Source organism: Erithacus rubecula, assembly GCF_903797595.1.
Source record: "Erithacus rubecula genome assembly, chromosome: Z".
Classification (NCBI taxonomy): Eukaryota; Metazoa; Chordata; class Aves; order Passeriformes; family Muscicapidae; genus Erithacus; species Erithacus rubecula.
Window position 1 is genome coordinate 2,577,852 of NC_136661.1, and position 14,119 is coordinate 2,591,970.

At 38.8% G+C, this 14,119-nt stretch overlaps 1 protein-coding gene across 1 annotated transcript in view; it reads left to right on the forward strand.

The window, feature by feature from the left end:
- Window positions 1-14,119, forward strand: part of FREM1 (FRAS1 related extracellular matrix 1) — a 61,722-nt gene that overhangs the window by 14,520 nt on the left and 33,083 nt on the right. Inside the window, exons 8-18 of the mRNA XM_079330475.1 lie at window positions 1,765-1,896; window positions 3,457-3,801; window positions 4,475-4,617; window positions 5,164-5,360; window positions 6,501-6,591; window positions 7,714-7,881; window positions 8,398-8,606; window positions 9,406-9,499; window positions 9,881-10,133; window positions 11,859-12,056; window positions 13,263-13,448. Coding sequence (XP_079186601.1) covers window positions 1,765-1,896; window positions 3,457-3,801; window positions 4,475-4,617; window positions 5,164-5,360; window positions 6,501-6,591; window positions 7,714-7,881; window positions 8,398-8,606; window positions 9,406-9,499; window positions 9,881-10,133; window positions 11,859-12,056; window positions 13,263-13,448 — 2,016 coding nt within the window. The remainder of the gene's footprint in view (window positions 1-1,764; window positions 1,897-3,456; window positions 3,802-4,474; window positions 4,618-5,163; window positions 5,361-6,500; window positions 6,592-7,713; window positions 7,882-8,397; window positions 8,607-9,405; window positions 9,500-9,880; window positions 10,134-11,858; window positions 12,057-13,262; window positions 13,449-14,119) is intronic.

Genomic DNA, 14,119 nt, shown 5'->3' on the forward strand with positions numbered 1-14,119 from the left:
TGACAAAGCTCTAAAATTCAGATTTATGCCTGGAATCTAAGGATCATTAAATGGAAGGAGCATAAATCTATTTTCCCCTATATCCATTTTGGAGGGAACATGTTACAAAAACTTGAAGATTACCTAATGTCTTAACTGGAATGAAAAATAAACAAAAAATAGAATTACAGGAAAAACAGGATTTATTTACACAGCATTTTCTTGAAGAATGAACTGTACATAAAAAAGTATGAATATTAAGGGCAAATATGTGATGGAATGGGAATAGGGGTAGCACATGGAAAAGACCAAGGCTTATTGGTATTGTTTAAAGTGGAAGTGTGCAAAACTAAACAACTATGAAAAAAGCATGATATACCATCAGGCATTTAAAGCCTGGAAACCTAACAGGTTTAAGTCCAATTCAAACAGATTTATAATGCTTGCACTGGAAAGGGAATAGAATCTCTCATCTAGAATGCATTGATAATTAATCACCAAAAGGAAAATATAGAAGATCAAACATGTCTAGAATTTAACACCAGGTAAAGTCCAATTTTCCCTCAGTAGAAAGGGAAAGGAGCTGAGAAGAAGGCACCTCACATCTTCCAGAGAAGCTTCACCTGAAATGACCAAGTAGAAGGATCATTGTCTTCTGTCAGGAAGATCAACATATGTTTTTAACTGCAGACTCACTAAAGCATTTCAATACCAGTTTCAGACATTGTGAGATGTCAAGTGAATTTTCCTGTCAGTGCAAATGTCCAGAAATGTGCCTCATTAGATTATTAGATAACTAGAAACCAGATGTCAAGGAAACTTCCCTCCTGACCTTTCAGATGCCCCTCTCTGTGAGGTGCCCTCTCTGCACCACCCAAGACTTTCACTGCTGGGGCTGAGTCCATTCACAGCAGCTGGCTCCTGTGACCTGATGGATGTCCTGCTTGACTTCCTACACCCACCAGACACACACCAACAGGCAACTTTATGTTACTGGCTCAGTCTGGGTGTCCCATATCAGAATCCTTGCTGTCTGATTTCTTTGTGTAATTTAACTGTGGTGCAGCAGCACAAAATTTGCTCAAACTGGTGTCCAGAGAGGGGCCCTAAACAAAGGAATCCCTGATTTTATATCCCCACAATCCATGTGTGCTTGTTCCAATAGTGATATTTGTCCTTGTTGCTCATTGAGTCCTGCAGCCTCTGGGGAACCAGCCACACTTTTTTAGACAAAGGGTCCATGCCCCTTCATGGTTTTTTGCCTGGAGCTCCAGGTATTTCCCTCCACCCAGGGCACAATGTGCAACTTGCACATGAAGCTACCTGCACTAGGTGCATTCTCCAACATAAGAATTGGTTATTTCTCTGAAGAAGATTCCTTAAAGACAGTGAACAAAATCAAGTATATCAGAAACTGTTATCAGACTTTTAAATGGCCTTAGAATCATAGCATTATAGAAGTATTAAAGTTGAAAACAACCTCCAAAATTATCAGTGTCTGAATGCCACCACGCCCACTAAGCCATATAATGAAGTGCCATGTCTACTTGTTTTTTGGATGCTTCCAGTGCTGGTGACTCCACTATTGCTCTGGGGAGCTTATTACAAAGCTAATTTTTTCTTTCAGTGTATAATTTTTTCCTAATATCAATATAAACCTCCACTGGAATGCCTTTCACACGTACATGTGCAGATAGAAATAAATACTCTGTATTTGTTCCTGGTTGCAAACACCTTTAGAAGCATTAGATGCTGACAGTGACATAACTCTCCGCTCTTTTGCAGGCCTCAACCTTCTAGAAGGGCAGTCCCGACCCATCACATGGCAACACTTTCAAATTGTAGACAATGATGACATCCAAAATGTTCGCTTGGTCACAGTTGATGGATTACAGCATGGGCGGCTGTCAGTGAGAGGTAGGTAATTTCAACTCCAGAGACTGGAAAAATCTCCTCTGTGATAAAATAACAGCTCTGCTCCCTCTGCTGACTGCCTTCCCCTGCTACAGCCATGCTAGGCGTGAGTGTTTAAACAGGAATATTCAAAAATTCAGTATTTAAACCTTTGCTGATGTACATTTACACTCTGAAGGCAAAATTTTAAAGAAATCAGCTATGCCATCATTGAGGAACATGATTTAGGAGAAACACAGTCAATAAATTTTCAGTTCTTATATTTTTGCTTGTGGATGTTAGGGAATGCCAGGTGATTTTGATTTGTTGGTAAATACAAACAACACTTGGATATAGTTGTTACTGTCAGCTTTAAGGTTTATTTTAAAAAGTGGAAAGTAAATTAGAATTCTACCTCATTAGCCTTCTGCATTATCAATATTACTAATTTTGCTCTGCAACACATGGGTCACCACAGTACTTGGGGAAAAGATTATGTGATGGAAATAATTCTCCTCTTTGCTGGGTGGGAATATATTTTCACTATAAATGCTGAGATCTTTTTGGTAGTTGAATGTGTTCATGTAAAATGCATAACCTAAAGACATAAAAAAAAAACTATTTAAGGAAAAGGTAACATTTTGAATATAGCAAACATAGAAACTATTCAGAAGTAAACTTAAATTCAGGAAATTCCTGACAAGTAGTCTGGTGTCTGCAAGATCATCCTCCTGCAAAGCTACAGACAGAACTGTGCAGTGTCAGCAGTGCCAGGTTGGTTCAGTCCCAGAGAGAGTGTTAGGGAGACTGTGCAGCCAGCCAGGGCCCATCTCCTGGTGCCAGTCCTTGCATGCTGAGTTTGAGGGTTCCTCAGACTGCCATGCACCAGCCAGAGGTGGATATTTTATCTCCAGTGACCGCGCCTTACTCTCTTTCTTCTGTCTGCATAGGTACATGACAAGGAAAACATCACCCCATGTTTTAGCAATTTCGTTTTTTTTTTTTTTTTTGTAAAACCTTAGAGGAATGCTTGGCTTCTTTTCTTGGTGGCCTTGGGGATATAATACTTTTTAGTGCCAGCTCCCAGTTCTTGAATCCTTTAACTTGCCTGAATATTTGTCTGTATGATAACATTTCTAGTGAAGCAGAAATGTTATGCATACATTTATTACCTTAGTTAGAGACAATATTTTAATATACCAAAATCTACACATCATTATATTGTACTTGAAATTAAATCTTGATCTTTAATTATAAATATGATATTCTGTGATGCTTAAAATGCATGCAAAATGCTCTGATAAGAAAGTAGAAGTTGAAATTAAAGTTAAAAATCCTTGATGTCTCCAGTTACCTTTAGTGATATTTGGAGGATTTTCTCTGCTATCATAGTTGTACATTTTGTATTCTTAATAGCTCTTCCAACTCCTACAGGCTTGTTTTTGGTAGGTGAAATTACATTTGATTTTTCTAGTTAGCAATATGTTGTTAATCTCTCTCCCTCAATAATCTTCATATTAGTAAAGATACTTTTCTGGATTGAACCGTACATTTTTGATGCGCTTTCTTCCACTGTTTTGACAGGAGGCAAAGGATTCATGTTCACTGTCTCTGACATTCAGGCTGGAGTTGTTTGCTACCATCATGATGACAGTGATTCTACAAAGGACTTTGTGATATTTAGAATTTTTGATGGCTCCCACAATATTCGCCATAAGTTTCCAATAAATATCCTCCCTAAAGATGATAGCCCTCCATTTCTGATCAGCAATGTGGTCATTGAGGTTCATGAGGGACAGACAATCCTGATTCAAGGCTCCATGCTTCGTGCTTCGGACCTGGATTCCAGTGATGACTACATACTATTCAACATTACCAAACCTTCACAGGCTGGGGAAATCATGAAGAAACCAGGACCAAACTTGATAGGTAATGAAGCACATCCACAAAAGCACACTTTTCTTTGTCTCCTTCTTTTAAAAATATAGTAAATGTTACAGTCAGACACCTTATTTTTGCTCAGGACAAATAATGGAAAATTTGTACTTCTTTCACTGTAGTGTAAAACCCCATCACTAATCAGTGTTGGTCTCTGCACTAGGATAACTATCCCTGTGTACACAATTTATCCTGTAATTCTTCCATTCCGAGTCCATTTTCCTGCAGTACTTCTCTATGGAAAAAGTATTGGACTCATCAGGAGTTACATGCAAGGATCTGTGACAAATTAATAGCTAAGACATGATCCTAATTACGCTAAATGATGAGAAAACTCTCCTTCCATGTAACAACCCAGAAATTCCAGTCCTAAGCTGTAGATGCTGCTAGTCCTGCGAATTTTCTTCTGACTTTTAAACAGGACTTTTAGACTGTTTTTTGTGTTGCTTCACTTTGTGAATGGTCTTTAGGTGACACAGAAAAGTTGTTGGTGATCTTTGGAGAAGGTGGAAGACAATGGATAACATTCCAAGGAACTTGCTCCAGTTAGGGTGAAAGAGAGGACATTATTCTTCCCCAGTTTCTCACACAGCTACTGTATAACTTTAATGTAGTATTAGAATCATGGAGTGTTCAGTGGAAAATGTATTCTTCATTTCAACAGGGTATTCTGTCAACAGTTTTCTTCAGAGGGATCTATTTAATGGAATGATTTATTATCATCATTTGGGAGGAGAAGTATTTGAAGATTCCCTTGAGTTTGTGCTATGTGATAGCCATGACCCTCCAAATCTCTCAGAGCCACAGGTATCATTGCAGTCTCCTGAAATTTTTCTTCAAATTGTTGATATCTTGTATGTTCTTACAGGCTTTCAAATGAAACTGGTATATATTTTTACTGATGACAGGCATCACCTAAGTGTTCTTGCTTTCTTGCTATTTCTTGTTCTTGCTTTCAGTGGGGTAATTCTCTCCCTGGCTGAATAGAGAAAAGTTAATAGAAAATACTTCTTTCTATGCTATACAATGAAATATTGAAACTAAATTGCATTTGGAGAAAGTAAAAACATTAAACAACCTTCCTGAAGTCAACCAAATAGGCTGTTTTGTCATGCAAGATTCCAACACACTGAATTTAATTTTGTGTTTAATTTAAAGGGAAACCTCTAAGATTCAGAATCTTTGACTGCTATATACCTCCATTACTCATGTGTTGATGATATGGCATGACAGCCACATCATGTATCCCAGAGTCCAGTGACCCACTTGTCCATGCATGTTGGTAAACAGCTACTTGGGACACTTTCTTACTGAGAGGAATGGCTGATGATTTTACTGTCTCCCCAATTCCAGGTGATGATGGTTCACATTATCCCTGTGGATGATCAGCTACCCAGAGAAGCTCCAGGAGTGACCCGTCACCTGGTTGTTAAGGAGACTGAGATTTCTCACTTAACTAAGAAACATCTCTACTTCCTAGATGAGGAAGAGCAAGACAGGGAGCTCACATACACCATAACCACCTCCCCATTTTTCTCTTGCACCCATGGGTAGGTGCAACCTGACATACCTTTGAGGTGGGACAGGGGAATAACCCATCTAAGAGGAGCAGCCTCAGTGGTAGCAATATACTTGTGCTTCAAATTCTTCATCTGTTTGTTGAAAATGCAAGTGGCAATAGGTGGATGCAGCTCTCCTTTTGAGAGGTTAAGGGTAAGCTAGAACCAGAAGCAACAGAGTAATACACAGAGTAATAAAAATTAGGTAATGCACTGCTGGACAAAAAAAAAAAAAAAAAGAAACAGGAAAGCTCGTGAAATATTTTATTTTCTTTGGTTTGGTATGCATTTTACACTGACTTTTATGGGGATCATAAAGCCTCAAGCACAAGTCACAGCACCTCTCCTAATTGTTAGAATGAGTCTGGCATGTGCCTGCCCCAGACTGAGAACAGGAGGTGCTGCAGCTTTTTCAAGAATATATATCAGGCACTCCTGATTGTGGAGTAGGAAGGTGTGGAGCAGAAAAGAGACAGAACATGCTGTGGAAAAATGGGAGGTATGGAAAGAATGAGTGTAGTAAAGTTTTATATCACTGGTGCTGTAATTTCACTAGAGCATCAACAACAATTTGCTAACTGAAAAGTTTTAAATCCAGACATTGTACAGTTTAAGCTAAAGACCAACACTTTCAATTTTGACCTCAAGCAGCAAAGGATCATTATGTAGCTGGGGGAGAAGGCTGTTTCCCTAATCAGTCAAGTAGCCACATGGTTATCCAGTTTGCTGGTTACTGCTGTTGGAAAGCTAGGTTTCTAGAGGTTAATTTCAGAGTTTAGAAGATGCATGAAACTAGAAATAATTAATTTTTATACTTATAAATGCAGGTGTCTCAGTACTAACAATGTGATAGACTAGACTTGCAAGTGGTGTAAAAGAGACACACTTGCAGTAATTCCAGAGTTGCTGATAATGTTATGAGTTGAGAGAACATTTTTCATGGTCATCCTGAAAAGTATTTCTTTTGGTCACTTTTCTGTGGTAATGTTTAAATGGATAACAAGGATGGAAGAAAGGGAAATGTTTTTCCTTTCAATGCAGTTGGAAGTGCAAAGCTATTTGAAATGCAAGATTGAACTATGTGGATGTTTTCCTTGTTCTTTGAGAAGTGACACACATATTTTTGTGCAGCTACTCAGATGCTGGGAAGTTATTTATGGTGGACACCATCCCCAAACTGGTCAAGGATCCTGCTGCTCTTCCACTGCGGTCATTCACTCAGGTTTGTTATGTCACCTGATATCATAATGGGTTCTAAACAATTTTCAGAAGTTACAAGTGTACAGCTTTTATTTTATTTATTTTATTTTATTTTATTTTATTTTATTTTATTTTATTTTATTTTATTTTATTTTATTTTATTTTATTTTATTTGACAGGAAAACAGGAAAACAAGAGGTGAAAACTGAGGAGCAGTACTATCACAAGCTTTGCTTAGTAAGCTCAAAACTCTGCCAGATTTTAAAATAAACTTCCATCATGCTTCAGTTTTGCTATATGTAAATACAAATGTCCTAAAACCAGCAGGGGCTGCAGTTGCTAGGGTAGGCTGAATTTGGCTTCACAAGATGAAAGAGGAAAGAAAAAGTACACAAAATGTGTAAATGAGACCTCAAACAGTTTCCTGCTTAATCTCAGAGTCTCCACCAGCAGATGTAGTACAGGATGGAACAGACCAGAACACATCTTTTTCAGGATTCTGTAGTTCAGTTTTCATGCTTTTGTAGTTTGCAAATAATTATTATTACAGTGTCCTGTTTTATATCTGTATGGTTATATCTGTATGGCATGCTGTATGGCTAAATTTGCATAATGATCATTTCACTAGCATAATGGGAGCTCTGACCCTACAGATCCTAAACTGTGTGCCTAATACAGGTATCTGGATACAAGATTTTGATGTTCCTATCACTGGCCTGTCCTTGCCATGAAACACAGGGCATGCAGTAACTATTCACACTGATGAGAGCAAATTCAGCTGCTATGGGAGCTGCTAGTCTTTATGAATTGTTTGTTCTAAAGTAAAGTCAGAAAATGTCCTTGGACAAGGATTTTTAAAGGGATCCATAGAGAAATTCAGGCCATCACCTTTACTACCACTTCTAAACCATTTCTGTATTTTTTGCTACAAGTTTGAGTACTTGAACCTGTACTCATCTAATTTGTACCTAAAGATGCATTTAGTCAAGATGTGGTTAGTAGGTAAAGAGTATATGCAAAATTTCTGAAATTTATTTTGATGGCTGGCTAACACCTAAATAGGGGATGATAGAGGTCCCAGTGTCATGGGTTATGGATACCACCATTATCTCCTCTTACATACACCCCTCTTCTCTATTTGTAGCATGCTGTGAACTATATGAAAGTTGCTTACATGCCACCCCTGCAGGACATTGGACCTGAACCTCAGCAAGTCCAGTTTATTTTTTCTGTCAGCAATCAGCATGGAGGCACTTTGTATGGGATCTGCTTCAATATTACTATTCTTCCTGTGAACAACCAAGCCCCACAGGTAGGGTGGTGGTGAAAGTGAGAAAGAAGGACTCATAAATTGCTTTGGGTAGAAACAGATATACAGAGAAATCTTATGATTTTACTGAGATAAAAAGTGAATTTTCCATGTCATCAGGGTTTCATAGTCTTGCACACAGCTTACATTGGGATAAAAGGTAAAATCTGGTGAATGTGCAATGTCATTTTTTTGTTGAGCTGAGGATTACCTCTGGCATCTAGGTATCTGTACAAAAACATGTATGTCGCTTCATGGTTAGCAAAACTGCATCCCTATATTTTGTGTTGCTTTTTGCCTATGGAGGTCAGAAGCTTCCAGGGATGAGAACTAGGATGCATATTATATATCCTATTGTTGGTAACTTCCTTAGTTTTTTCTAACACAGCAGACTATATCCTTTGACTTTTTTCCCCAATACGTCACACATTCTTAAAACCGATCAAATAGGAATAACCCTGTTGGTGTGTGTTGAAAGGTGCAGCAGCACAGACAGCTCAGCATTTCTCCTCCTTGCAGGTTTTTACAAACCATTTGAGAGTGGAAGAGGGTGGCATGACTCCTATTACAGAGGGACACATTCTCATCTCTGACGCAGACACGAAACAAGAGCATCTCTTCCTGCTCCTGCAGAGGCAGCCGCAGCATGGGGTGGTGGAGCTGGGTGACATTCCCATGCATGGAGGTGACAGGATTTCCTGTGAGCACCTGCGCACCCGGCCAGTCAGGTGAGAAGAGTGGTGGCTGCCTTTTGCAGTGGCTAAGGCTCTCAGTTGAATGAGCTGAAGCCTGAAGTGGTTTAGGGTGCGGAGGCTAGCAATGTTCACCATTGCTTTAGCACAGCTAATCCAGGACAAGACTGCTGGCTGAGCCTAGAGATTGCAATATCACCATGAAATGACCTATTGTTTGGCCAGTAAATGGGAGTTAGCATGCCTGCTGTAAGTAGGTTCGTCTATAAAGTGCTGCTCCATGCAATTAAGGAGACAAATTTTATACTCAGCCATGCAGTTCCCATGAAAAAGGCACTGGTGTCTGCTTTTTTCTTTTAAAGAAATTGTATGCTTTATTAAGCTTGGTTAGATTACAATAAAAAAACTTGTGTTAACATAGATTAATGTAGGGAAGAAAATTTTGTTTCTTGTTAAGAGCAAGACACGACACATACATGCAGGGTTAGAGCTCCCTGGCTCTATTTCCATCTGTTTAGAAACTAGGCACTTAACACAGTGATGACATACATGTTTGGTAAACACCTCACAAGCAGCCAGGACATAGATGATAAAGCCTTAGGAAACCTTTTTCCTGACTGATGAACGGTTTACTTAGGTGGGTTTTCTTCCTGTAGGAGATCCCAAAAGCCCTTTGGAGAAACTCTGATTCAGAATCAGCAATGCTAGGTGGACACCCTTACCTAGGGATCAGCTTTCTATACTGGGAGGGATACAGGTTGTAGGGCATGATCAGAAAGCATGGATTCTTTTTATCTGTGAAAAATTTGTGTAGCTCTACAATCTTTTTTCACAGATATCGTCATGACGGCTCTGAGACTCTCACTGATGATGTTTTCTTTGCAGCCACAGATGGCATCCATTCTATAGAGTTCATCCTGCAGGTCAAGGTCAGTGTGTTTTGTGTTTCTGAGAGCAATTGTCTCTGAGTAGGCAAGTGGTTCAAAGCTTGACTTAGGAAAGTTCTTGCATTACCTTGGAAACTGGAAGATAATGGATATGTTAGGCTTCCATTTCAACCCTAGGTTTCAGGTTCATGTGGCAAATTTGAGAGGAGCTTTTACTTACACTTTGTATTTAAACTCTAATTATCTGGTTTGGTTTACTTACATTTTTTATTCTTAATTCAGCTGTTTTCTTTTGGCTCACAGAGAATACTCACATATTCTGACACTGGCATCATGCTGTTTGAGCTGCAAAGCAGCGTACTGAAACAACTGGCTTCCACTGAAACGAACAACAAGAAAATCTTAAATTATTTTTCTGGTTAGGTGCTGCCTGTGAATGATGAGCTACCTGTTATGCAAACAGGCCTTGTTCCTATTCTCCACTGCCTGGAGGGTGAAGAAGTAGTCCTCTCCTCGGAGTACATTCACGCCACAGACGCGGACAGTGATGACCTGGAGCTGATGTTCCTGCTGGCCCGCCAGCCCTGCCACGGGGCAGTGAGGAAAGCTGGCATTGCCGTGCAGCGTTTCTCCCAAGCTGATGTCATCGCTGGTTTAGTCACATACAAGCACACTGGTAAGTGAGCTAAGGACAGAATTAGAATGAGAAGTGGTCAGACAAGTATTAGTAAAAAAACCTTAACCTGGATCCATGCCTTTGCAGAATTTCAGTGGGAACTTCTTAGAAACCATGTTGTGAGTAGGCAAACAAATAAACTGGCATTATAAAAGAGGGCTGATGATAAACAACCACCAAATGTTTTAATATGTCCTCCAAATCCCTGTTTGAACTGAAAATCATATTCAAATAAGTACATGAAAGCATCATAACCCTGGAGAAAGACTTTCACTGTTGTTGACAAAATATCTTGGGCTTTTTTGACAAAATTATTATTAAGTACAAACTAGAGTATTTAGATGTGTTTCATGACAGTAAAAAACCCCCCTATAGTACTTCTTGCTTGCCTCTCCAGTCTAGAGTGATATTTACTTTGGACAGTTTATAGTTTTTCCATACCACAAGATAAAGGAAGTTCTGACTTTCCTCCTGAGAAATACAATGTTAAAAAGACGTTATTTTATGGTTAGCACCTTAAAAAAAACCCCAAAAAACCAAAAAAACTGGCAGAAATCAAGGGCTGGTTAACCCCCGTTCTTACTTAAATTTATCCTTTCATTGAGATTAAAGATGTTATCTTTTTACATCTCTGAATAACAGCTTTAGTCTTTTTTCCCCCAAAGATTCTGGTTTTCTGTTTAATTATTCTGTAATTTTGTGTTAGCTTGGAGAATAGATGTGATTTTTTCAAGCTTGGCACTGTTTAAAATGAACAGCTGGTATTTGAAAAGGAAGTACCTAAATGTGGTGACCAACAACAGATTTTTTTTCTGCATTCTAAAAGTATCACAAACTGTATTTTAATGACAATATTTTGCAGGGGAAATGAAGTTTTACCTTCAGAGGTGTAGAGTTTGTGGTTTCCATTTCCAAATTTCTAACATTAAATGTGCTGCCAGGAGGTATCTGAGAAGTCTGAGAGTCACTGCTTTTCCTTTGCTGGCTGCTTATTAGTAATATCTTGCAGCAATGCAAGACACAGGATGCCAGAAGTGCTGACAGCTGGAATACTCTGAGCCACAGATGCTTCTTGCAAGGAGTGGCAGTTGCCAGTCCTGTATCAGCCCACATTTTAAATATGATTACATACAGGCATGATATACTGCACTGTAATAAAGTAGAGCAATAAAGCGCAGCCCTTGTTAAATCCATTTTGTAAGGATATGAAGCACATAAGAATACATGCATTACTTTCTATATTAAAAAGTTTTATTTTGGAAGAGCATGGATATTACCATTTGTCAAAGAGCAACATGTACATAAAAGAAAGATTTTTCTACATTCTTTGAGAAGGAATGCAGAAGAAACACTTTTTCTGCATAATATACGTTTTGTACCTACATTAGTGTACAAAGAATAGAATCTTGAGGACTATTAGCAATTTTATCACAATGTAAAATAATATCATAACATTAAAATCATATTAATTATGACATTATTATAACAATACTAAGACTTTCTTATTATATCATAGAAATGAGCTGGTTAAAATGAATTATAAGCAATGAACCAAATCTCTAAGCAAACAGCACCCCCACCAGCCAGAATTCAGAATTCCAGTAATTTTGATGCTGCTTTCTTTTTCTTCTGACTTGATACTGAAGGCTGTACTTTCAGGATAAAAACTAGTCTTCATGGAGCTTTGGCAAATAATTTCTTCTGAACCATAATGTTTTTTCCCAGGTGGTGAGATTGGCCTGACTCCTTCCACTGAGGTCTTAACCTTGATTGTCTCTGATGGTGAGGCTGGCCTGGATGTGAAGGACTGCTGTTATGATGGACCTCTTCCTCCTCCAGTTTCACGTGGTGATCCATTTCCTGTCTATGACCTTAACATCACCGTGCTTCCAGTGGACAACCAGGCACCCTCAATTGCAGCAGGTGAAAGCTTCTTCTCACTGCAGCAGTAACAAGTGGGCTATGCAGTACTGTTGTGGCTAAGGACTCAGGGTGGCTTTTTTTGTTGCCTGATTTTTAGCATCAGAAATAGTTGAGATCAGCATACAAAAACTGTGGATCAAAATTTCCATCAATTTCATTTTCCTTTGCTTGCACAGTGCAAACACCCAATCCAGCTGCCAGTGCAAGTATGAGCTTGTTGCTCCTCAGCCACATGTTTAAAGCATGCAGTTAGAGATGAGAGTGCTCAGATCTGCTCCCCACCATGTCTACATGCTAATTGCTGCATATGTAACCTGTATCTAAGTAAAAGTCATCAATATGTTGTCCCTCAACTGAACTTATGGCCCAACAGGTTTATACAGGGCAAAAGTATAAACATGAATAGAAATATTTATTTACATTTGTGTGTAGAGTATAAACCAGAAATTTAGGCCTTACATGAAGGGCCAGACTCATTGCTACCTATATTATTTATATTTAATTATTTTAGCAAATAAATACAAAAGCTATGTATTAATAGATGCGAAGCCAAATTTTCACAGGTAGTTTTAAAAATCTAAGAAACTCAGTTAAAATGGAAATAGAGTTGATAATGTACATTTAGTCCAACTGCAGCCCATTGTATGAAATTTCCATCAATTTCCTGGGCTTTTTAGTGAGGCCTGTGATATACATATTAAAAGTGTGCTTTCCATATGCTTGTGTTTTTCAATGTCATTTGTTTGTAAGTATCAGGTATACGTTGTGTATCTCAGGGAATATTTAAGCATATGTATGAGTAGTTTTGTAATTTGCAGGCACTCACCCAAGTAATGTTCTGGAAATGAAGCATTGTCCCAGCAGGGAAATTAAGCAGTGATGCATGAAAATTTGTTCATTATGAGCAATTCTCAACAGTTCTCATGTAATTAATGCTCTGACAAACAGAGGTAATAACTGTTTTTGAGCAGTATATAAACCTTAGCTAATAACTTAACCAGTAAAATTATTTCATGATCCCCTTGTTCTCTACATCTGTGTTGGCAAAAGCAGAGATGTTGATGAAAGCAGAGAATAAAATGATAAAACAAAACCCTGCAGTAATACAGTATTTGTTGCATTTCTCCCCTTAGTTAGTATTTCCCTTCTTATTAACAAAAATAATAGCAAAAAGACCAGTAATGCTTAACATGTTTGTGTGCACAGGTGCAAGCTTTGTGGTGGAGGAGGGCTCATCAGCAGCCCTTACTACCAATCATTTGTTTGCCACTGACCCTGACACAGCTGCAGATGACTTAGAGTTTGTGTTGGTTTCTCCTCCCCACTTTGGTTACATTGAAAATATACTGCCTTCTCCTGGGTTTGAGAAGAGCAACATTGGAATAAGCATAGGTGAGTCTCAACAACTCATGATAATCAAGCAGGGGCTTGCAGAAGGCTCGGTAGTGGGCTCTGGTGGTACAGGTGCAGCTGTGGGCATCAGTATGGGATTATTGAGGGACGCAGGTGCTGGCAAATAGAAAGCAGTGGAACTTTGCAGGGGGAGTTAAAAAGCAGACTGAAGCCCTCAAGATGTGAAGAACCAGCCCTTGACGTAAACAAGGCAATCCTTGTTTCATGCACCCAGCTGACATCTATTAGAAATCACAATATGAGACACTAATCTGCCCTCCCTGCCTTCCTCCTCAGTCTCCCATGAAAGGCTCCAGCACCCCTATCCCTTTACCTACACATCTGTCAATTAAATGCAGCAGATTAGTTTCCCAGGCAAAGTTACAAAAGTGATAGAGATTGTGTTTGACTTAGATGGTGACTTCCCTCATCCACTTTCAAACCATGTGAGGCAGTTTCACCCTCACATGAACAGACTGTGACATGCTGTGTAAGGCTACCAGCTCTTGCCAGCATCTTCAGCCAGAAACCTGCAATCACTGAGTCTTTGAGTTCTCATTTTTGTAGTCTGTCAATCAAATAAAGTGTAATTAGAATAATATAATCATAGAATCATATAGTTTAGGAAAAAAGTGAAGTCCAGCACTGTTAACCTATTGGACCTCAGATAT